General features: G+C 39.5%; 1 protein-coding gene and 1 long non-coding RNA gene across 4 annotated transcripts in view; both read left to right on the forward strand.

The window, feature by feature from the left end:
• GPAM (glycerol-3-phosphate acyltransferase, mitochondrial) overlaps window positions 1-9727 on the forward strand; it is a 48466-nt gene extending 38739 nt beyond the window's left edge. For all 3 annotated transcript variants that reach the window (XM_065552505.1, XM_008173506.4, XM_065552506.1), the window contains 4 exons: window positions 4360-4500; window positions 5646-5835; window positions 5985-6043; window positions 7950-9727. In XM_065552505.1, the coding sequence (XP_065408577.1) occupies window positions 4360-4500; window positions 5646-5835; window positions 5985-6043; window positions 7950-8066 (507 nt within the window). In that variant the 3' untranslated portion in view covers window positions 8067-9727. The remainder of the gene's footprint in view (window positions 1-4359; window positions 4501-5645; window positions 5836-5984; window positions 6044-7949) is intronic.
• Window positions 9728-20101: 10374 nt separating this feature from the next.
• LOC112060347 (uncharacterized) lies at window positions 20102-23080 on the forward strand. The gene is made up of 3 exons (XR_006175648.2): window positions 20102-20196; window positions 21940-22286; window positions 22927-23080. It is a non-coding gene; the product is annotated as an uncharacterized LOC112060347 (long non-coding RNA).
• Window positions 23081-23655: the final 575 nt, after the last annotated feature.

Raw genomic sequence — 23655 nt, forward strand, 5'->3', positions numbered from 1 at the left:
TTATTTACTTAATGTTCCAGGCTCCAGGAAAAAAAATAGGTGTGTATAATGGCCTAAATGTCTGTTATGTCTTTGCCTCTCAAAGCATGTGTCTTGTTTTAGGGGCTTTGTTATAAACCTATATCGTTTGTCTCCCATCCTGTCATTACCATCAATAACTGGGATAGAAGTGGCTTACAGGTCATATATAATGCTTGTCTGTCTTCTCTTGACTTGATTGTCTTATATCTGATTTCTCAGCGTGTTTTTATCCATATCTATTTGCTGTGTAAAACTTCCTTACAGTCATGACACTCATAAGTACCAAGACGTGATCTGTCTTGGTTTTTATATTAGGCCCCTCCATTGTGGTATCTGAATGCCAGATGAACAGAACACCGTCCTGTACTCTGATACTAAGAAATCAAATGATACTGTTATTTCCTATTTCTTCTGCACGGGCTTGCGTGATTCTGTTACTGTCTTAGCTGAAATTTTAGATACCTTACTCATTTTCAGGTACTTTCCATGACCAGAACTATTAGGTTGGGTTGTTCTACCTTAGTCCGTTTGCCCATTCAGTTCAGACTAACAGGATTATTTCTTAATCTCTCAGATACTCTACAGTTTTCCCAATACTATCTCACCATCACTTTCTGTAAGATTTATTTCAAGTATTGTCTCCAGGCTGTACCACTGCTCATGTCAGTTGTGTATATATACTAATGTTTTCTCTTTTTTTTGATGCTGTCTATCCTATCAATCCCATTTGCTGCACCTTGCATCCTTGTAACTCATTTATCTGTGTAATCCTGAGGACTATCTAGTCTGTTTTTTCCCTGAGAGACACAGCAAGTCCATTACACAGTGTAGATATCTTCTATATACCAGGCGAAAGAGAAGAACTAAGGACTTCATGTTTAATGCAATTAAAAAGTATACATTATTAGTGGCAAACTGTGGGGAATAATCGCCATTTCCCTGTTTAGGACAATTGGGGTATATTGTCTTGGTACTTTTCCAACTTAACCTCTGGGAAACCTATATCTGTGATCTACAGAAGCCTGTCAGTTGTCTCTGGCTTCTGCATCAACTTATTTTTATTTTTATTTTTTCCAGTTTATTTCTTTACAGCTGATACCTGAACATTTAGGTCTATCTGACTGCCATGTTAGTTTGAACTTTATTTTGCCATCCTTAGCTTTTCATGGTTTCTCTTTTTCCCTTTGACTCCACTGTCCTCTTCTATTGAACATGATGAGCTGAAACTCTCCTAACACGTCGTATCTCTTTAATCCATTTTTCCTTTATCATTGACTTTACTTGATTTAAAATAAAATCCTCAATTACAGTAAGATTGGATTACTTCATTTTCTACAAAGACCCGTCTGTCTCTCTCCCATGGATTGCATGAAGGTGAACACTTTGTACTCAGTCTCTGTTATGCTAGTGTTTGAATCCTTCCAGGCAGGAATAGGATTAATCTCATTTTAGTCACATCTCTCAGTATAAGAATTCTTGGAGAGTCTTAGTCCAGTTGCGTCGCATTCATGAGATCTTGAAGCAATTCTCTACTGTTTCTTACCCATGTGTGATTGTGAGTCAATGAGACTCAAGTCCCCTTTTACTTTTGAGCATCTACTTGAAATTTCTAGGGCTTCATGCTTCTGAGGACATGTAATAATTTCTAATTTACTCTATTACTACTACAGTGATTTTGTTCATCAGACTAGTAAAGCTGATGTCAGATGTCAATTTGTGTCTGTCCCCTTTTTTAATAATCTTTCCTAGTTAAGAGTGGCTTCTTCTCAGTCAGTCATATTTTCACTTCAACTTGTCAGCCATGCTACCTGCCTGATTACTGAACAGAATTGCCACTTGACTTCTTTGCAAGCCCCTTCTTTGAATCTAACACAGCAATGTTCAGAATCCTAAACTGTCACATCCTTGATTATTTTCATCAAGATTTGAGGGAGCTTTTGTAATATATAAACCCTCTCTCTGACTGATTATAATCCTTCTGAAGATACATATTTTACCAACAGTTTGTCCCTTTTGGAACATTTCTCCAAAATGGCTCCTACCTCAATACATTGATCTGTTAGATGGAGCATTTCTGGCACATCTCAGTCTCCATGTGATACTAGTAAATCACTGTCTAAACAGGTATAATGTAGAGAGCCTTGTCGCTTCTCTGTTGCAGGTTAGTTCTTTACACACCTGCATAGGGAGTGTCAGCTTGGTAGAATTCCTTTTTGGTGAGATGGGTTTCTCGGTATACCAAATGAATTCCTCCTACAGATACTTCTACGCTATCTGATCCTGACCATCCCCAATCTTGCCTTGAAACTTTCAGTACTAGTTAGCTTGGTCTGACCTTAACGCACTCTCATGCCTTTAATCCATTTTGTAAGACCATAGTCTCCTTCTTAATTATATTGATATTATGTTGATCCCACACAAGCCCCTAAGTATTTGCACAGGTCTTTGTAAAGTGCCAAGCCCAGTGGCAATAATAGACTCTTAGAGCAGGTCTTCACTACAGGGGGGAGGTCGATTTAAGATACGCAAATTCAGCTACGCGAATAGTGTAGCTGAATTCGACGTATCGCAGCTGACTTACCCCGCTGTAAGGACAGTGGCAAAATTGACCTCCGCGGCTTCCCGTCGACGGCGCTTACTCCCACCTCCACTGGTAGAGTAAGAGCGTTGATTCGGGGATCAATTGTCGCGTCCCAACGAGACGCGATAATTCGATCCCCGAGAGGTCGATTTCTACCCGCCAATTCAGGCGGGTAGTGTAGACCTAGCTTCAGTGTCATGGTGAGGTTTTATTGCTTCCTTCTCTCTTTCTAGTCTGAAAAGAAACTGAATACCCTTCCTGTTGTAGGTAGATATTTCCCTGTCTGTGACATACAAGAGTCAACCTCTAGTCAAATGCTGTCTATCCCCAATTAAGTAAAATTAATGTTTCTACATATGCAGCTAACTCAGTTAAGGGTTCAATATGTTGAAACCTCAGCCACTGCAGTTCATTTCAGCTAAAAAGAGAACTTGAAAAAAAATAACAGGAATATAAAAATAAACCCCCTTATTCAACCAGGACGACCTCCCCAGAGAGGATAAAATACTCATTGGAGAATGGTACATTCCTCTTACTGAAAATGTAAGACATTCAGAGTGATACAGGCCTGGAAATGAGATCAAGTAGAACATGGAATTATGCTTCAGCACTTCCAGATGAAACCTATGTTGTCAGAAATTATCTAACTGTAAACTTCAGTGTCTTTCTTATGGTACCTGATTTAGCATATATACAATTTTTGTGTGTGCTTTCTTTGCCATTTTGAGATTTCTAAACATGACTCCTTTCCCATGGGCACATGCATATTGCAAACATTAACAAATTTTACAAGAAAATAAGCCAGAGACAAATGAACTCTCCTAAGCCCTTCATGATGGCAGAATAAACGCCACCTCATTGACACTCTCGCTAACATATGCCCCTCTCAAAAGCCTGAGGAAACATATATTTTGCATCATGTTCTGATGGTCAGACTCAGAGCCTCTTACTGCAAATGGGGAAGTGAGTTTGAGTGAAGGACACTTCTCTGTAAATGCATTGCCAGCAGTCCCCTCCTAAGTTAAACTGAGTGACGTTAACTAAGGTAGCTCAGCTGATCTGATACCACTTCTCTCCTAGTGTTGTATCTCAGGGATTCAGAACAAATCATTTAGAGCTTTTTAGATTAAAACCCACTCTTTGAATTTTCAACCAATGCAGAGAGTATGGAGACAAATGCAACAAGCACATGATTACAAGAGATAAGTAGCACTTAACAAACCTGCTGCTGAATTCTGTACTAGCTTGAAATTTTCAATTGGTCTTCAAGTATAGCAGCATGTAAAGCAAATTGAGTAATCCATCCTTGAGTTGATAAAGTTATAGATCATTGTAGTGAAATCCACATCCAAAATATAAAGTCCTACCTCCTAGAGAAACACAGGTGAAGCAAATGTTCTCTTGACATCTGCTGCCTCCTGAAGTTCCAGTCCTGAGTGAGGATCCAGTAAGACTCTCCAACTTCAGCCCCTCTCTTTCATGTGATGGGAAACTTTCCCAGTCAAGGGAGAAGAAACAACCTTTACCAATTCTTCTGATTTGTTTCTGTCCACTTACTTCAGTCTTGTGTGGATTGGATCTTGGCCAGCTCATCCTCCATTGTGAGCCCCAGCGTGTTAAGTACTGGTAAATCCCTAAACTGTGATATCAGGTCACCTGAGATTACAATATAGTGCTGGTTGTCACCTGGATTTGTTTTTCTGAATAGTTACCTTTTTCTCCCCCCCCCCCCCCCTTCACCCAACTTCTGATTTAAGCAAGATGATCAGGAGGATATTAGCCCTAGCCTTACAGAGCAGCAGTGGAGTAAAAAGCTTCCTGAACCCTTGTCTTGGAGAAGTGATGAGGAGGATGAAGACAGTGACTTTGGAGAAGAACAGAGGGATTGCTACCTGAAGGTACTGTATATAGGCCTAACAGTAATAGTCAGGCCTGTTATATTAAAGTTAAGTAAATCTTAGTTTACAAGTTCAGTTGGGGAAAATAATAAGATCTCTTTTTCTGATCATTCCCAGCATTAAGGTCTGCAATAGTCTGCTACAATCAGTAAATCATCCCCCCCCCCCCCCCCCAAAAAAAAAAAAAAAGACCAGCTCTGTGAGGAGACTTCAAATAGTCTGCTGGCAAAGTCTACATAACTAGGGTGGAATGGCCATTATGGTGAAAACTAGTACAGGCTTTAGTATCCTACAGGGTCCTAAATTATACTGTATTATTAATAACAGAGTGTACCCAAGGTGGGCATATACTGCTAGTGCATATTTTTCTGAGTCAAATGTGGTGTATTGTTCTTTGTGTACAGTGTTTTATATTTGTGCATGTTTGTACATTTTTAATTTGTGACCCAAGACATGTCAGAAGATACGATTTCTTGATACAAAAAGCTACTACACCTCTATCTCGATATAACGCTGTCCTCGGGAGCCAAAAAATCTTACCGCGTTATAGGTGAAACCGCACTATATTGAACTTGCTTTGATCCACCGGAGTGCGCAGCCCCGCCCCCCTGGAGCACTGCTTTACCGCGTTATATCCGAATTCGTGTTATATCGAGGTAGCAGTGTACATAGTCTATAGTTTCCTTGCTAGAAGTTCAATTATATTGTTTCTTCTTGGAAAACAAATTGCCAGTTTTGTCCTTGGTTTGTTTGGTTTCTTTGTTTGCTTGTTTTTATAGTGGTGACACTAGTTTTGGGTTTGTTAAATACTCATTTGGAAACTGGTGCTCATCTCTGTGAAAGAATGAACTGCGATTGTGCTATTTATTGCAAAGCATCATGACCTTTTAAAGTGGTGAAAAAAGATGCTACACTGTTAATGTCCTGGGGAAAAACTAGTGAAAGTGTGATTTGTAGAGCAGTTTTTCATACATCAGACCACTTTTGGCTTTGCTATAATAATGCACTGTTGTAATTTGTGTCCCTCCTCCTGTTCTCCCAAGTGATTGTCTGTCTGTATCCAGTGTTTTGGCTTTTACTGTGTACCTGTCCATCTTTCACTTCTGCAAGCTTCATTCACTTTCATTTCTGCTGCCCTAATTTAGGTGAACCAATCCCAAGAACACCAGCAGTACATCACCTTCCTGCAAAGGTTACTGGGGCCTTTACTTGAGGCCTACAGCTCAGCTGCCATCTTTATGCACAACTTCAGTGGTCCTGTGTCAGAAACAGAATACCTTCATAAGTTACACAAGTACCTAATAACCAGGACAGAGAAGAGCGTTGCAGTGTATGGTACGTCAAGCAGTGTGGCTCTGGCTAAAACGGAGCCAGTATTTCAGTTATTGATGCAGAACTCTCATTTTTCCTAGTACCAGTGTCTTATATTTGACCTGAAATGTGTGTTTGTTTATTTCTCCCCCCCTCCTCCCCCCTCCGCACAGCTGAGAGTGCCACCTATTGTCTTGTGAAAAATGCAGTGAAGGTCTTTAAGGATATTGGGGTAAGTGTTTTGTAATCAAAGGTTTCTCCTCTTCAGTTGAAACTGTTGGGGCCCTTTTAATGTGAGTGACTCAAAGGCAAACTTTGGGTAGTGCGTGAATGCTGTGCAATATCAGCCCTTGCTAATGTTTTTCAAGCAAATGCTTCTGCATAGGTCTTCCTCTTGTGCTTTGTAAGTGTTTACCTGTCTTTGAAGTTTAGGGCTGCAGAGGAAGTATAATGTTGCACTTCTGCTTTTGCACGTCCTACTGCTAAGAGAAATTGACTAGTATGGCAGGATGCCAGCTACTTTCTCTCTTTATAGGTCGAGTACTGCTGTATTGGACTGTGATGATACCACTCCTCAGTGTGCTCAGGGGGAAGGAGGGAAGGCTAGCTGTCTATTTGTATGTCTCTTTACTGACATACATAGCACAATAGTAATTAAGCACTTCCCCATAGTATTAAAAACTTACAGAAATATTAGTCAACAGATTTTGGCTCATTGTTTTCCATTACTTTCCAACCCCTCCAGCAGATTTTGCCTGAACTAACAGCCATAAAATTAACATTCCATCTAAATCCTGAATGCACAGAAAGACCCTGCCAGATGCCGGCTCTCCAGGACTGTCACAGTGACTGAGAGAGCTCTTCTGCCATTCCTAAATAACTGTATTCCAGACAGCAATAGCAGCAGTGTCCCAGTGAACCTGAAATGTCAGGAGATACCATGAAGATAGAGATCCTCCCTGACATAACTAGATGAAGCTGGAGTTTCCATACTATCACTAGCACCTTGATTGATTGATTGTTTTTTAATTGTACCCCTCAATGTCATACAGCTTTAAAAAAATTAAGATTATACTGAATATTGCCTTTTTTATGTCGAAAGGGACAAAGCAAAGAATATTTCTGGATAGGGGTTACTGAATCCCTTTCAGTTCTTTGGCCATGACTTCTGAAGTACTAAGCTGGCTATTAGAATGAAGGCAAATTTCTACAGTTTGTTAAAGGCACTTTGGGATGCTGACTTATGAATGCATTTATCAAATGCAGCATATTTATTCTAATATACCGGGCTGCTAGGGTAGTGGAACTAGCTGACATCTGTTACTCGCATCTGCTCATAATATTTAATTCTGATTCTTGTTTTTGAAAGTAAACATTGCAAAGTTTGAGTTCTTTTTATTTTTCTTTAATCACATTGTTTCCTATTATTATTTGTCTGATTATCATACACGGCATACTTTTTCATGTAGTTTTTCATATATCTGATGTATGCAGATGGATACAAGTAGTCTGTTGTGTTAACTAAAAGCTGACCATTTGTCATTTGCTGTTACATCATCTCATCATTTTGAACACTTCTGTTTCCAATAACAAATGTTAATGTTTCTGTACTTAAGAATAAGCTTGTAAAGAATCTCCCCACACAAGATTGGTCTTTTCGGACCTCTCTTCCAAATTACAGCTTGTATCTCTGGAATAATCACTTTTTCCTCCTCCATGCTACTTAAAATCCCAACAATACCTGGATTCTTAAGATATCTAAAAGGAGTGTCATCCCTGATGTTGCTAGAAAGAAAGAAAAATCTTTACAGTTGGTTCTAGTAAGCAGTCATTTGTTCTTTATCACATGCATGAAATCACAGCAAACAGAATTCTCTTCAGGATTTGCATGGAATAATGTCCTTATGGTGTATGATGTACTAGAGTGAAGAAGGGATTCTAGAGATGACTAACTCTAGCCTTTTGACTTCCACCTGTTATAACTTTCAACAACCGTGGGGCTTCAATGCTTGAATGTTTATTGTAGGCCCAAGGTCTTAGTTAGAATAGATCATAAACTGCTGTACATTATTCATTACAAATAAGTGACTCTGCTTGAAGATTTTAATGAAGAGGCATGTCTTCATCCTTCCCTTTAGGTTTTCAAGGAGACAAAACAAAAGAGAGAGACTTTTTTGGAACTGAGCAGTACTTTCCTACCTCAGCGCAACCGGCAAAAACTACTGGAATTCATCCTGAGCTTCATTGTACTGTAGACCATGTTTAGTACCTTTTGCCAGGGAGGCGAAGACAAGTTCTAAGATTTGTGTCAAAGCTTGAGGGCATTTGCTAGTCCTTCAGAGTATAAGGTGCCCTTGTTTGTTTGGTAAGGCCTTATCTGACTTGAACCACTGGAAGACAGTGCCTTCTTATGTAATGTGATAATACAGTAATACAACAGGTGACACTTTTGGATGCAAGCAATCAGTCATGTTTGCAGAAAAAAAAAATGTAAAACTAGATTTAAAATGAAAACTGACATTTTATCAGTGTTACATTTTACATAATTACTTTTAAAGACTAATGACTGTGACAGGTGCACAAATGCAGATAGTGATTTATAGGTAGCCCTGAGATCTTGAATTGAGTGGAAACACTGCTTATGACAAAAAAAAAAAAAAAGTAAAGTGAAAGCTGTTACTTCAGAAAATTTGTCATCCTCTTCCTGTCTGGTTTATTGTTTAAAATAAATGGTTTATAAAGATATGCATGGACAGTGCATACTTTATGGAAAAAGCCATAGTTTTTCATAATTGTTAGCATCTAGAATAAATGCCAAAATCTTAATGGGAATAACAATCAATTGCGTAGCAAACTAGTGCTATCGGGACTGCATAATGCAATGGAAAATTGCGCTAAACACTGTTGTCACGGTAGAATGTGATAGCACAATTTTATTAGGGCTTGCTGTCCCTTACCCTTACTAGAAATAGGGAATTAATTTGCCTAAAACATGAATGTATTCTAGCCACTTAAATTTTGTATCTAATAAAAAAAAGTTGTTTAGCTAATACAGTGACAGTCTTTTGTTTTAAACAGAGAATTTTAGGGGTAGCTCGCAAACCAGAAGGTTTTTTCCCCCAGTGCTGTTACCTGATGGCTGGCATTTTATTTTGTGAAGTTACTTTAATTTTGGCTCTAAAATTTTCAGCAATAACACTGCAATCTTGTGGAACTGAACTCTCTAATACCTTTTAAACTAAAGAAAAGTATGTTCCCATTCTGTTTTCTATTGCTGAGTTACAAAGTGAGCAGTTTTTTAAATTGCTTTGACCTCTGGAAACAGAAAAATGTGGTAATGTTTCATCTTTGGTTTTGTTCCAATTGGGAATTTTAAATTAATATTGGGGGTTCTATCTTTAAAATAAATAAATAAAATAGGCCCCTGATCTTTCAATCGTATCCTTGGGATTGGTCCTCTGTGCCCACGTGGACTTCAGTTTGACTCCCCATGGGTGCAGATCGGACTACAAGCCCTAATTCTGCAGTGCAGTCTCACTCAGCTGATGCTAGCTAAAGCAATAAATCTATGGAATGTGTGGAGCTGGTTTGTTGGTGAAATGTGGGTTCTCTTTTGGATTGCCTTTTTTTTAACGTGAGAAATCAAATATTTCAATCAGTGTACTGTTTCATTTAACTCCTCCATCCTGCCCTTGCAGGTAAAACAAGCACTACGGTTACAAAATTTGTGGTTTAATTTAATCATCTGTAATAATGGGAAAAGCTCACTTGAATGACAAATGCATTGCACAATCACTCCGGCATAGAACTGCTGCACGCAGTTTGAATCCGCTTTAGGAGTAAGGTGTTTTTACTGCACATTTGTTAATTAAAAAGTTCTATAAATCTACTGATTAAACGCTATTAATATTGAAAATTTCAGAGTATGGTTTGTTAGTATTATCGCTTCTCTTTTGTGAGAGGAACTATTATGCATGTTTTCTGTCACTAAACAGGCTCTTTAAAACATTTTAAAAGAAGAGATTCTGAAACGAAGTTGCATTGATTTATAGATGAAAGCTGACCATAAAATTGCTTTTGTTTTTATGTACGTCTGCTTTATTCGTCAGGATAGTAGCTGAAATATACCCCTTCCTAGGAAAATCGACCAGCTGCTTACAGTACAGGTTCATCTCACCCTAGTTAATATGCACTATTGGTTCACCAGATATAGTCTCTGCTTAGCTGTTGGCTTCCATTTAAGGTCAAACAGACGAGGTGCTTGTAAATAAATAACTTCTCACAGTTTACTCCATTTCAGTAAATCTGAAGTGTATACTATACTAAAGACTGTGTGCTAACTAAATGGAGAAAAAAAAAAAGCAATATGAAGCAGTTGAAACTTGACTAATTTTAATGAAAATGTTCTGCCTAATTTAGATAGATATGAGGTGTAGGGACTAGTGTGGTCACCAGGATGTAACTGCTAGGTGTCACAATTAAAGATGATTTCTGGATTCGATTATTAAAATTCCACTTCGTATAAAGTGGTGAGTGGGTGAGATAACATGCCTGTGAATAAATAGTAATACCTACAGTAAAGAGAGGGGGATATGCTTTTTTTTAAATATGCTTTTAAAACCTGTAAAAAGCTGCAATTTGAAAACCTCAGCATATGGGGGAATGATATATTATGAATGTGCTGACACAGGAAGTTTTTGCTTTCTGCAATGGATGTGTATATGTCTGTCTATAGGCATGTGAAGTTAGGGCATGCAATGGTTATGCTTTTCCCTGAAAATAATGCATAGATTAAAAAATTGACTGACTGTAACACTACAGAATTTTTACACTGGATATGGGCCTTTAGAGTCTTTAACTCTGAAGCCTCCTTGGCTAATATATAGAAAGGATTCAGAGTTCATAATTTTTTATCAATATAAATAAGCGTTTGTACCTGAAATGTCACAATACTTTAAAGACTTATTCACACAAATCACTTTACTCACATGAGCATAGTTACTCAGGTGCTTAAGTCTTTGCAGGATTAGGGTCTATCAATAAAGTATAAACATAACAAATCTTTCCACATAATGTCCTGTGAACTTTATTTGTTGGTTGAAGTGTAGAGCTCCACCTCCTCTTCTCCCCCCCTCCCCACCCTTCCCTTCTCCCCGGGTCTATATGTTTGTTAGCGTATTTAATCTCTACCAATGACTGCATAATAAGCATATATTTCTTGTCTTTGATAGTATGGGCATTATTCTAATATGTTTAGCTCAAAAGTGCATTTGAGCATTAACTAATTACGTGCTCTGTAAAGGAGTATCAGAATCATACTATTTAAAACAAAAATTATATTGCAAGATGCTATGCAGTGTCAGTCCTAGGATATTAGAGAGGTAAATTGTGTGAGGTAATATCTTTTACTGGACCAAATTCTGTTGGTGTAGTGTAGATGCTACAAATCATTGTCTTATTAAATACACTAGATTTATGGTTTATTACAACAATCTGTAACCCAATAACTCCCCCTTTTTGTCTTATGACTAGAGGGGTGTTAACTGACCACTACATCTTGAATGATCTCTTAGGTTAGCACAAGCAGTTAGCACATATTCAATCTGTTCAATCTTGTATTTAGCTGTGACATTGAGTACCTTTCCCAGACTGAAGAAGAGCTCTGTGTAACTCGAAAGCTTGTGTCTCTCACAAACAGAAGTTGGTCCAATAAAAGATATTACCTCACCCACCTTGTTTCTCTTGTAAGGTGCTGTAAAATATAGCTACTTGTGTGTCTGTATTTGTGAGTCCTGCCTATACTACTTTGAAACTAACACCACATTTCTTTGCCTGTTACATGTAACACTGTATCTGTCGTAAGAAGCACAGAGACATACTGTAGTTTTATTTTAATAAACAAATTAAAATGCTTTTTAAAGATTTAAAAAAGTGATAAAATAAACAATTCTCTGTGTAACTTCTTTCCCCACCAAATATTTTCTTAAGTTAAACATATGGAAGTCTGCTTTTATAAGTATTGTGAGTTAATGGAAATGAATGTACTTAGCACTTTGGATGGAGGACTGGGGAGATTCCCAATATAAATTACTAATCCTCATCCTGGGCACTGATTATTCCCTAGCTGCCTACTGCAGGATTTCTTCCTCTGAAACAGCAGGTACTAGCAATCATCAGAATGGGGTATTAGGCTAGATAGACCTGATATACACGCAGCTCATCTTGGGTTTTTGCTGTAAGTGTATTTATATACTATTATGTTGAAGTAGCCAGTTGCTCTGTAGGAATGGATGAAGCGGCTTAAAATAAGAATAAAACTTTTACCTAAAGCTAGTGGTTCAACCTTTTTTTTGGTCCATGACCCTTAAAAGTCAATCATCCCATGACCCACCATTTTCTACAAAGGCTTGTGGAAATGTGGGTTAGAACAAGAGACCTCAAGTTGGGGTTGGTGATGGGACTTATGCTGGAGCAGTGGGAGAAGGGTTGATGGTTGGTTGCTGAATTGGATCATAGATGAGGGGGCCTCTTTCTTCTGTAGTGGGAGTGTGTACAGGAGCTGAATGGTCTCAGAGGCTGCAGAGTTGACTACGCATCCTCTTGAGTTGCTGCTGCATATCGTGTGCCAGAGCAGAGTGCTTCCATTTTGTCTCTTTCTCCCCTGTGCACAAAGGCTCTGTTTCACAGTTCTGTTGCTCCCTTTTGGAGGCTGTAAGTTCTGCTTGCTTGACCAAAACTGGCCACTACACTTCTACACAGGTTGAGTCTGTTGCTTTCCCCTGCCACACTCCAAACTGGTCTGAGAGTATGTCTACATAGTAAAAATTCTGCATGGGCTAGCTTACTCAAACTGGCTTGAATCCAGCGAATGCAGATAACGATAGCAGTGAAGACACAGCAGCACAGATAGTTTAAGCTTGGTGTGGACCCTGGATATGTACTCAGCTTGCTAGCCTGCCCTGAGGCACTCATGGCCCTGTTTTTATTGCTATTGTTACCCACGTTAGCTGGATTCAAGCTAGCCTGGGTAAGCTAGCCAAGGTAGACATAACTTGTGTTTAGACTCACAATTCTGATCCTACTGATCAGCCTTTTATATAGGGATAATTGCAAACTGTTTTACAAACTAATATTTTATGCTGTTTTATGGTAATACTGCCAGCACCCAGCCAATACATGAATAAGCCTGAATAGGACTTTAATGTAATATACCTACCTAGCAGATTTTTACCCAAAGGGTGTTTCTTTCACTCTGAGTGCAAAACAATTAAACTTTTATCCACACCTGATTTTGTAAGAGGCCTCTAGCTACACATTCACATGCAGGCGAGATGCAGAAGAAATTAATTGGGAACAATAGGCTTAGGTGGGAAACTAAAATGCAATTATTGTTAATGGCTTGTATAAAACATAATGTTTATCGCTAATAACCCTATATAGAGGTTATCTTCTGTTTAAATGTCTTGCATCTTCCCAATCTTTTAAACCCCAAGATGTTCGATTAAACCCTTTATATCTGAATTAAGCAAAAATTCAGTTTTGCTTGTAATAAAATCTTGTCATGCTGATTTAAAAGGATCTTTTGATTTGAATCCTGTGGTGTTCTCTTGTATACAAAACCTTGTTTCAGTAGCCCTTGGCTTTTAATAGGTTAAAGATCCCTATCTCAGTCATTGACTTGAATGATACTTAGATTTGCTTCAAATTGCTTTACAAACATTAATTAGGCCTCTCACTTGCTAGGCAAAGTACTATTCCTATTTCACAGATGGGGCAGCTCACCAGAAAAGCCGTGCAACTTCCCCAAGAAGAGAGAAATTTCTGTTTTGAGAAGAATAATCCTCTTCCTTGCACGAATTAGTAGGTGACATTCTGTGGCCACCATTATGCAGGCGGTTGGGCTAGGTAGTCAGCTAAGTCCCTTTTTCCTGAAAGTTGCAGAAAGAAAAGCAGAGTGTAGATACCACACCCGAACATAGCCACTTTATGAACTTCATACCCTCCTATCTCAATGTCTGTACTTTTGACCCATCAACCTTTTACCCCCAATCGGGGATATTGCAGATTATGTATTCCTCATGCCACCTTATCTTAAACCAAACTTTGCACCCTCGATAATCTGTATGTTATTCCCTGATAACCAGAAACTTCTATGCTCAAACTCTGTTCACTATTTTTTTCTTTAACATCTTAATAAAATCATACAATGCATGATTTCAAGCAAATGCTAATGGTATAATTGCTACAAGTAGTTTGCATAAATAATTATAGCACTTATACTGATAGCATATTTTTACCTGTAGATCTAAATGCATTAAAAAGCAGTAGCATTTTGCAGATGGGGATACCTGCCAGGGTTAGTGATAGCTAGCTCAGTGCCTTACCCTTTGTTTCATATGGTCTCTGTAGCAGGGTGGTCACCCGCTCCGGCCCTGAAGGGGTTAAACCAGCCCCAGGGAAGGGGCTGAGGCTGCGAGAGGGCTGCTGCTGGGGTAAGTGGCAAGTCTGGGCTGAAAGGGGAAACAGCCACAGTTGGGGCCATGCCCCAATCTGGGTCCAGCTGGCCCTTATAAGAAGGCAGTGGGCCAGGAGCTCAAAAAGAGTCTTTCTCTAGCTTGCTGGGAGAGGAGGGCCTGGCCGCTGGGAGCTGAGCAGGGTACCTGAGTGGAGCAGGGTGGGGGAAAGGCTAGAGGAGCTAGTGTAATTCACATGGATTTGTAAATTTAGATCGAATGTAATTAGACTATGGTAAATAAGGAATATATTCTAATAGCGTAGACCTGCTCTATAATGATCCAGTGTTGTTTATCATTCTTGTACCAATACAATATGCAGTCAAACACATAAGTTAGGAAAGTTAAAACTCTCACTAGCCTTTTTTTTTTTTTTTTTTTTTTGGATGTAACAGTTCCACTGGTATTTTTCTCTCCCTTCTCTTCCCATGCCAATTGCGATAAGTTATTTTGCAATCTCTTAAGATTCTCAAAAGCCATTCTTGGAAGGTCCTGAACAAGATCATTAAACAGGGGAGGACGTTCATTTTTAAATGATACCAAGTCTAGAATATCAGGATAAGCTGAAATTGTTCAATAAGCTTTTTGTAGCTATTTCACCAGAGAAGGGTGGTTTATGAAGGTTTGAGGGTTGGCTGGACGTGCGCTCCAAAATATTTGCCAGACGTTGAATAGTCAGGCGTGTCCTCTTTAGAAAAACCTTTAGGCAGTCCCTCTTTTAGAATGAAGCCACAGAGAGTACCAAAAAGCTGATGTATTAGTTACTTGGATCATCTGCATACAGTGATCAGTATTTTCCCATCTCATACCATTTATTTACCTATTAGCATAAATTCTTTGAGCCAGGCATTCAGCCATTCTGTAGCAAGCATAAAGAATGAAAGAAAAGGAATGACCTCATGGCACCTGTTTAAAGTGAAACTCCAGGGCTCCATTCCATCAATAAGAATTCTCGCTGATAGAAGGTGAGCAACATCTCTCAATCCAAGCCATAAATATAGGGATAAATCCCAGTTTCAGGACCTGAAAACAATATCACCCTCTTCCACACCACCTTAGACTTTTTATACTCCCAGGTATGTAATCATGTTTAGCACTTTCCACCTGTAGAGAACAGAATGCTGTAAGAGGTGGGGGAAATACCAGCAATGCCGTTTGATTTATTAACAGTACCCAAAAGTCTTGTAGGTAATTTACAGATCATAAAAAGACAATGGGTAAGATTTTCAAACCCCCCCCCCCATTGAATGAGTGGATTTAGCTATGCAAATCTCATCAAAATTAGTGGGAGTTGTATGGCTAAATTCCGTAGCCAGCTTTGTCCCTGCTTTGAAGAATTTACAATCTATTAATAGACAGGCAATAGCCATTTGTAAGTGAATTATTAAATTCGCCCTTTGAGGTGGAAGGGGTTGAATCTCTCTTAATTGTTCAGAAAAGAGGGAAGGAAGGATGAAAATGAAACAAAAATAGCTGTATTTATAAAGTGCAAGAATAAGGAGAGAAACCATTTCAAGACACAGCTGGAGATCGGGACATGACATTTAAAGGCGCACACGCTTTCTCTGATGCATGTGTGAAGTTTTAAAGATATTTTTAAATGATCGTTGCTTCCTAATTTAGAAATAAACCTTTTTTCAGCTGGCTTGTTAATGCCGTTTATGCCAGGTGTAGCGGGTGTGAGTGCTTTGAAATGTTCTTTCTCCTATTCTTGGTTTTGAGGCCTGGTCTACACTAGTATAGCTAGGTCTCCAGGGGTGTGAAAAATCCACACCTCTGAGAGCTGTATCTATGCTGATCTACCCGCTGGTGTAGATAGTGCCAGGTGGATGCAGAATTCTTCCGTCGACCCAGCTAATGCTTCTCGGGGAGATGGATTACCTACTCTGACAGGAGAATCTCTCCTGTCCCAGTGCTGCTGTAGCATTTAAGGTATAGGTGTATACTGAGTCTTAAACAGAGGAGTGCTAGTTTATATAGTCAGGTCTTTGGAGGCAGGGACTGCCTTTGTGTTCATAGTGTGCTTAGAACAATGGGGCCCCGAGGCCAGATTTCTAAAGGTATTTAGGTGGTTAAAGATGCAGATAGGTGCCTAGGTAACTTTGAAAATCCCACTAGGCATCTAACTCCCATTAGGAGTTAGGCATATTTAAAAGTCCCACCTGGCATCTGTCTGCATCTTTAGGCATCGAATTACCTTTGAAAATCTGGCCCCTGATCCGTGACTGGAGCTCACTGGTGCTGCTGCAATACAAATAGTATTCAGCAAAAAATTGTTAAGCAGCAGTTGAGTCACAACTGCATCGATTTTATTGGTGATTGACCCGTCTGTCATGCTTGACAGGTTCAAATTAGTTTTTCAAACTAACAGGACCCACCTTATTCCCCGCACATTCACCTCTCATCCCTTTTCTAGTCACCCAAACAAGAAGAGTAGTGCTAGCCACACCCGAGCTAACTCTCCTGCCTTTGTGTGTGCAGGATTCATATGGGAATGAGAAAGGGCCGCTAAGCCATTGGGTGTGAGTTTTTTCTTTCAGCTAAGCAGTTTGCTTGTGGTAGTCTGTGGCAAGTTTTTGCAGCCTCGCCTTCTGGATATATTAGTATGTGTTGCCCTAAATTTAGCTGATGCCTAATTATGGTAGCAATGTACTTGGGCACCTTCTGGAATCAAGCTTCCTATGTTACTCTGCAGGATGGGGACTACCAGTCAGAAGTCTTTAAAGGCCTTTTTCAATGTTGATATTCCCTCTTAATTACAGTTAATCATCAGGAACTCTGCTGTTCTCATTCTGTCCTGCCATTTATAGCCTCCAGGTCCCACAGCTAAATCCTCTCTTCCTTCTTGCTATAGGGTTAGTCTCTCAGCATCATCATGATGATTTATCCAACTGCTCCTCATTTTAGTTACATACATGTCTCTCTATTGTAGCTCTTTGCTTTAGTTACCCAACAATTTAGCATTGCAATTTGGGGACCTAAACTCACTTATTTGAAATCAAGGCTGGTCGATTACTTTTTTAAATCTAAATATTTTTCTGTCAAAAATGCAGTTTTAGGAAAGCGGGTGGAATAACATTATTTAATTTCTGGCAAATATTTTTGAAAGGAAAAGAAAATGTTTGTTTCGGGTTTTAAAACTCCAAAGTTCATGATCGAGGGTTTAGTCAGATCTAAAGAAACTAAATGAATGGTTATTTTTTAAAACGAAACCAAAACAAAAATTTCAATATGAACCAATGTGTTTCATTTTGAATTTTTCATTTAAAAAATCAGTTTGTTCTATGAAAAATTTAAACAAAATAATTTCATTCAAAATTATTTTCAAAAATAAAATTGGATTTTTTTTTTGACCGATTCTAACTGAAATGGCATTCATACCCTATGTATATGTCTTTCTTTTGTGGAAAGATTCAGACCAATCTAGTAATATTTTTTTTCCTGAATAAAATGTTTTAAAATATATCTCAGAAAACTGATGGCTATTAATAGCACATGATGAAATAAATATTCTACGGATGGGGAAGCTGAGGCACAGGGAGGTGAAGTGACTTGCCCAAACTTTATAGTCATTGCTAGATGATCTGGCACATTCACTAATATTTCAAAATGCAGTTCTGTTGTTGTGAATATAGCATAATGGCTCTTGACTATTGAGAGCTCTGTGGTAGATGATCTTTGCAATCTCTGTTACCTTTTCCCTCCTCATTCCGCCTCCTACTTGTTAGTTTTTTCACCTGTTGTGTACTGTCTAAATCTTACATTGAGAGCTTTCTGGGGCAGGGAATGTCTGTGTTATTCATGCAGTGCCTCGTACAATGGGTTCCTAATCTCTGGAGTCCTCAGGTGGCTAATGCAATAGAAATACTAAATCATACTTCTAAGGAATGGATTCAGAATGCCAGGGTACAGAATGTTTTCTAGTCCACATCTCACAGTTCAGCTGCACTTGACAGTATTCACTCATGTGGTGGGGAATAGAGCCTTGCAATTCAACAGGACCAGACTACAAGTGTAGGATTTGGGTCAGGTCTGAAATCAGCCCAATCCTCTCAAGCTTGGTTAAAGTTGTCTCTGATCACGTGGGGTCAGTGCAGCAGCAGCTGAGTGCCCCCTCCCACGTTGCACGCTCTGTGTGCTGTACAGTGCGTGTGCTGACAAGTTGCAATGCCTTTCACTTCACCACACACACAGTGCAGCCAGCAAGCGTGGGGCGCATAGCTGCTTCCCCATCGACCCCATGGGCAGGAGGCGACCAGAGATGGATTGTGGGAAACCCCTACGAGTCTGAGTCTGAAGGACTAGGCAGTGGCGACAGTGCTGATACCTGTTTGAGGGAAGTGTCAGGTCTGGATTGGGTCTGAAAAGGACTCAACACTCCTGGGTCAGGTTTGAGTCAGCTGTACCCCGGTTGGGTTCGGATCCAGCTTTAAAACTAGGACCAAGCAGACCTGTAGTAGGGTGACTAATTTCCTCCACCGCAAGACTCACTGGATGAAATTCTGTGGCCTGTGTCATGCAGGAGGTTGGGCTAAATTATCATCATGATCTGTTTGGCCTTAAAATCTATGACATCCCAGAGTCCTGGGGTGAAGTTGTGGCCCCACTGATGTCAGTGGGAGATTTGCCATTCACTTCAAAGGGTACAGAATTTCAACCTTGATTCACAGTCCTATTCTTTAACAATCAGATACATCCCTGCTTAAATAATAGAAGAGACATGGGGTAAAATTTTTAAAAGCAGCGAAGCAACTGAGGAACCTAAGTCCCATTTTCAAAAGTGACCTTAGGCACTTAGGACCTTAAGGGTAACATTTTTAGAAGCATGTAAGTCCTTTATGGAAATGGGACTTAAGCTCTTCAGTAGAGCTGGTTTGAAAAAAAATTGATAGGATAGTTTTTCCTGGGAAAATGCAATATCATTGGAATTAAAACATTGCATGGGAATGTGTCAGTTTTGACAACATTTTCTACAGGAAAAAGTCTAAATGAATCATTGCAAGTTTCCTGTTTTGATAATGTTGAAACATTTTGTTTTAGTGAGGTAAATGTTTAATTTTTACTTTATATTAAAATATTTGAACATATTAAAATATTTTAATATCTATATATAGTCTAATATTACATGATAGTATAGCTAATATTACATTTTGATATTCTTGAAACAACATTTTGATCGTTCCTAATTGAAATTTTTTAGAATTGTGGTTTCATGGAAAATTTCCAAAATTTTGGCTTTTTGTTCCAAACAAAAACAAATTTTGGAATGTTGGAATTTTCCACAGATCAGAAATGCTTGTTTCTGACCAGTTCTAGCCCTAAATCACTTTGGCATTTTTAATTTTTTATTTAAAATTTTACCCTCATTCAGCTATAAAAAAATAACTCAAATATTAGGTAGGTAAATCTGAAACAAAGATGTATAGCTAGATTAGAGTATAAACTACTGTTTCTGGATACACCCATCTACTCAGTATTTGAAGAGTTAATGCTGAGTTTATTTTGCATTGATTATATAAAATGTTCCCTTTGCTGGTTCAGTAGGCAATATCATTGAACAATGTTGAACTCTTCCATCTAATGACACATGTAGTTCATCTCCTGTACTAAGTAAATTAAGTACAAATTGGCTATTAATATTTAAGAGCAAAAGATAAATGCTAGCTAGAAATTGGAGCAATTTGTACATCCATTCCAGCCATTAAAAGATTAGTCTCAGCAATGCACTCTGTGGTTCCCTTATCTTTTATTAATGCCTTGCTTTTTTATTTTATTAAGGAATTTGATCAAAACTATGCAATAGGGTTTGGACGTTGCTGTTCCAATAGCCTCGTGTATTCTGCACTACTGAAAACTCAGGATAAACTAGAAAGTGAGTCAATGCTATACATTTTGGAATGAGCTGAAAGGCTGAGGTACAGCATGGGCATCAGGGATCAGAATACAGAGGCCTTTGCAATTAGGTACATGGTTGAAATCTAGCTCAAGTGGATAACTGCCAAAGTAGTTACCATTATTATTATAGGGCGTGGTGCCAAGAATGCTGGCGCTTCCTGGATGTGTAAAAAAATAGTCCCTACCTCTGGGGGTTTATTACCTATGCAGGCCACACACAGATGCAGGGATGCAACAAAAAGCAGTATGCATGGGCAGTGATACATAGCACATGTCTTGTTAGTGCCGTGATTTTTGCTGCGGTTATTAAATGGATATTGAATGTGCCTCCCTGAGGGGAGAGCTAGAGTTCGTAGGCTTGTTGGAAGAGGTGTAGTGTAAGAAGAGGCTGAAAGGCTGAGGTCTCAAAAAGGTCCTGTGGCTGAGGCACTCAACTGGGACTCAGAGGATATGGGGTTCAATTCCTGGCTCTACCACAGACTCCTTGTGTGAGCTATGGGAAGTCACCTGATCTCTCATTGCCTTGATTCCCCATCTATAAAATGGAGATCATGGGTAAAAGTCTCTAAAGCACCTAAGGCCCATTTTCAAAAGTGGCAGGCAGTTAGGAGCCTTTGATTCCTCGTAAGCCAATGGGATTTAGTTCTTAAGTGCCTTAGTATCATTTTCAAAAGGTACTTAAGGGCCAGATTTTCAAATAGGGATTTTCAAATGCTTCTAAGCAAGTGAGACACCTACCCTGCTTAGGCACTTTTGAAAATGCTACTGTTCTGTATAGGTTACCATGCTGCCCTCAGCACCATAGTCTCTGAGCACCTTGTAGTAGTGCATTAAGCAACGTGACTAACACACGTCATGTGTCTGTCCCCTTGCATCCTCTCTACAGTGGGAGAATGTGTGCATCTTTAGGCACCAAAATACTTTTGATAGCCTGGCCCTTAGGATCCTATGTCACTCAGGTTTTAAATTTTTACTCAGTAATACTTGCTTCCTCTCACACTTTGTCTGTTTAGACCAGGGGTAGGCAAGCTATTGCATGCGTGCCAAAGGCAGCATGTGAGCTGATTTTCAGTGGCACTCACACTGCCCGGATCCTGGCCATCGGTCTGGGGGGCTCTGCATTTTAATTTTAATTTTAAATGAAGCTTCTTAAACATTTTAAAACCCTTATTTACTTTATATACAACAATAGTTTAGTTCTTTATTATAGACTTAGAGAAAGAGACCTTCTAAAAACGTTAAAATGTATGACTGGCACGCGAAACCTTAAATCAGAGTGAATAAATGAAGACTCAGCACATCACTTCTGAAAGGTTGCCAACCCCTGATTTAGACTATGAGCGCTTCAGGGCATGGACTCTCCCTCGCTATTATAAGGGGACACCAATCTCCATTGCGGCCCATAGGTGCTACTAGAACACAAGTAATAATTGCAGAGAGCATGGCAGCACTTGCACAGGTCGCACACTCAGGTTCTATCAACTGGCAGCCCCAATTCCCCTCTGCGCTGTACACAGCCCCTCCCTACACAATCTAAAACACAGGCAAGAGCCAAATCTCGATGCCATTTCAGTTATTGGAAAAAATCATATTGACTGAAATGAGATGAAGATTCAGTCCGTGTACTTTTTAAATGGCTTTCTCAAAAGGAAAGTTTTATTTCTTTTTCATGATTAAATTAATTCCAAATAACGCCGCTTAATTTTGCTCCATCCACTAGGTGGCGTTGCAGTTTCATCTACAGTTGCAGTCCTATCAGCTGGAAGGACAGTAGCAGTACATGTCAGGCTGAAGGCCACTCATTTAAAAAAATAAAAATCCCCCCAATTTATTATGTTCTCGACAACCAGCTACAACGTTTGCTTAACATGGAAAGCGTATGGTTTGGGGCTGATTTTTATCTGTAGCCATTATCGATTTTTAGAAGCACAACAACCAGGCTGCCTTGTGCAAACTGCTTGAGCGATAGCACCTCGAAATACCAACTTCCAGGAAAGGAAGAGACCTTATGGTAGATAGGTCTTCAGCTCCTACAAATATGGATTTGAATTCTGACTGCTCCATGAGGTAAGAAATAAGTAATACAAACAGAGGCTGGCTGTCTTAGGGGCATTTCTTTTCTTCCTCTTTCCGTGCCCCCATATACATACATGTTTCAGAGATTAATCCCACACCCAAAGCCTGGATCTTAGCACCCCCAAACTGTGAGGCGTTTGAAACCCAAGATCTGAATTTTGTAGCTTAGACTCATTTTGGTCCTTTGCTTTTCCTTTGGATCACGTGAAAGCCATGCCACCGAAACCACACGCAGAGTTACATCGGTTAAATCCTTGCACGTTCTTGTGCAGCATGGGTGAAAGCATAGGAGCGTTGCTATTTGCCCTGCGGTGGATAGACAGCCTTACAGGGGCTGTCAACTCAGGACAAAATCCCCTGGCTTATTCTTTTCAGATGAAACCCCCTCACCCAAAAATTACCATATTGTAGGAAATGGCAGAGGCTCTGGACACACATGGATTTAGGGACTTCTCCATAGAGTTTTGGGATCTCCAAAGTTTTCTGTAAATTACAAGACTTCATTGGGGAAAAAAACAACTCATTATTTATATTAGGGTAGTGCCTAAGGGCCCCAGTTACAGACAAGGACTTCCTTGTGCTGGTCCTCTCATTGTGAAGGAACTTTCCAAATGTGAACTATGTTCTTCAGGCAACCTGGAACATCCCACTGTGCTGTTTCTTCTGACTCCTACTGATGCAAGCATGTATAGCGGACTGAGATGAGCAATGAGATACCCTTGAGGTGGGGAATCTTCCAGTGGAATAAAGTCAGCAGCCGGGGCTCTATCTTGTCTCTCTTCGCAGTAAGTAGGTGTGGGAAGGGGGAATGGTGCTATGTTCTGGTAATAGACAGGGGCTGAAATGCCCCCTTGAGGCAGCTAGTCATAACTTAGAGCAGGTTTAAATATCACTGAGGCCTCAACCAGTCTCAATCTGGCCCCAGAATCGGGAGGTGGGATATAGAGATGATATAGACCAGAATCTTTCAGGGCTGGTCCCTGTATATTATTCACAGTGATGTAGTGGTAAAGAAAAGAGAAGAAAGTGGTTAAACTAATCTCCATATTCCCCAAATGAGAAGTGGGTAAACTCTGTTTACTCATGACGATACAACTCTTATTAGAAAAGCCTTGACAGAGAGTGCATGAAACTTTGACTTCTGCTTCCAGGGTCCATAAACCCAGATATGATTACTGAACTGGGAAGGGACTACATTAGCCCTGTTGGTGATGTTCTTGTCTAACCTGACCACATGCGTATTTATGACCAAATAGGACTATTTTTCCCTACTGTAAATGGTATGGGATCAGAATTTTTGTTTCTTTTCAATAAATAATGGGCAATCAGTGATTTGACAATTACGTTGATTGTGGAGGAG

Source organism: Chrysemys picta, chromosome 7 (assembly GCF_011386835.1).
Source record: "Chrysemys picta bellii isolate R12L10 chromosome 7, ASM1138683v2, whole genome shotgun sequence".
NCBI classification, from domain to species: Eukaryota; Metazoa; Chordata; order Testudines; family Emydidae; genus Chrysemys; species Chrysemys picta.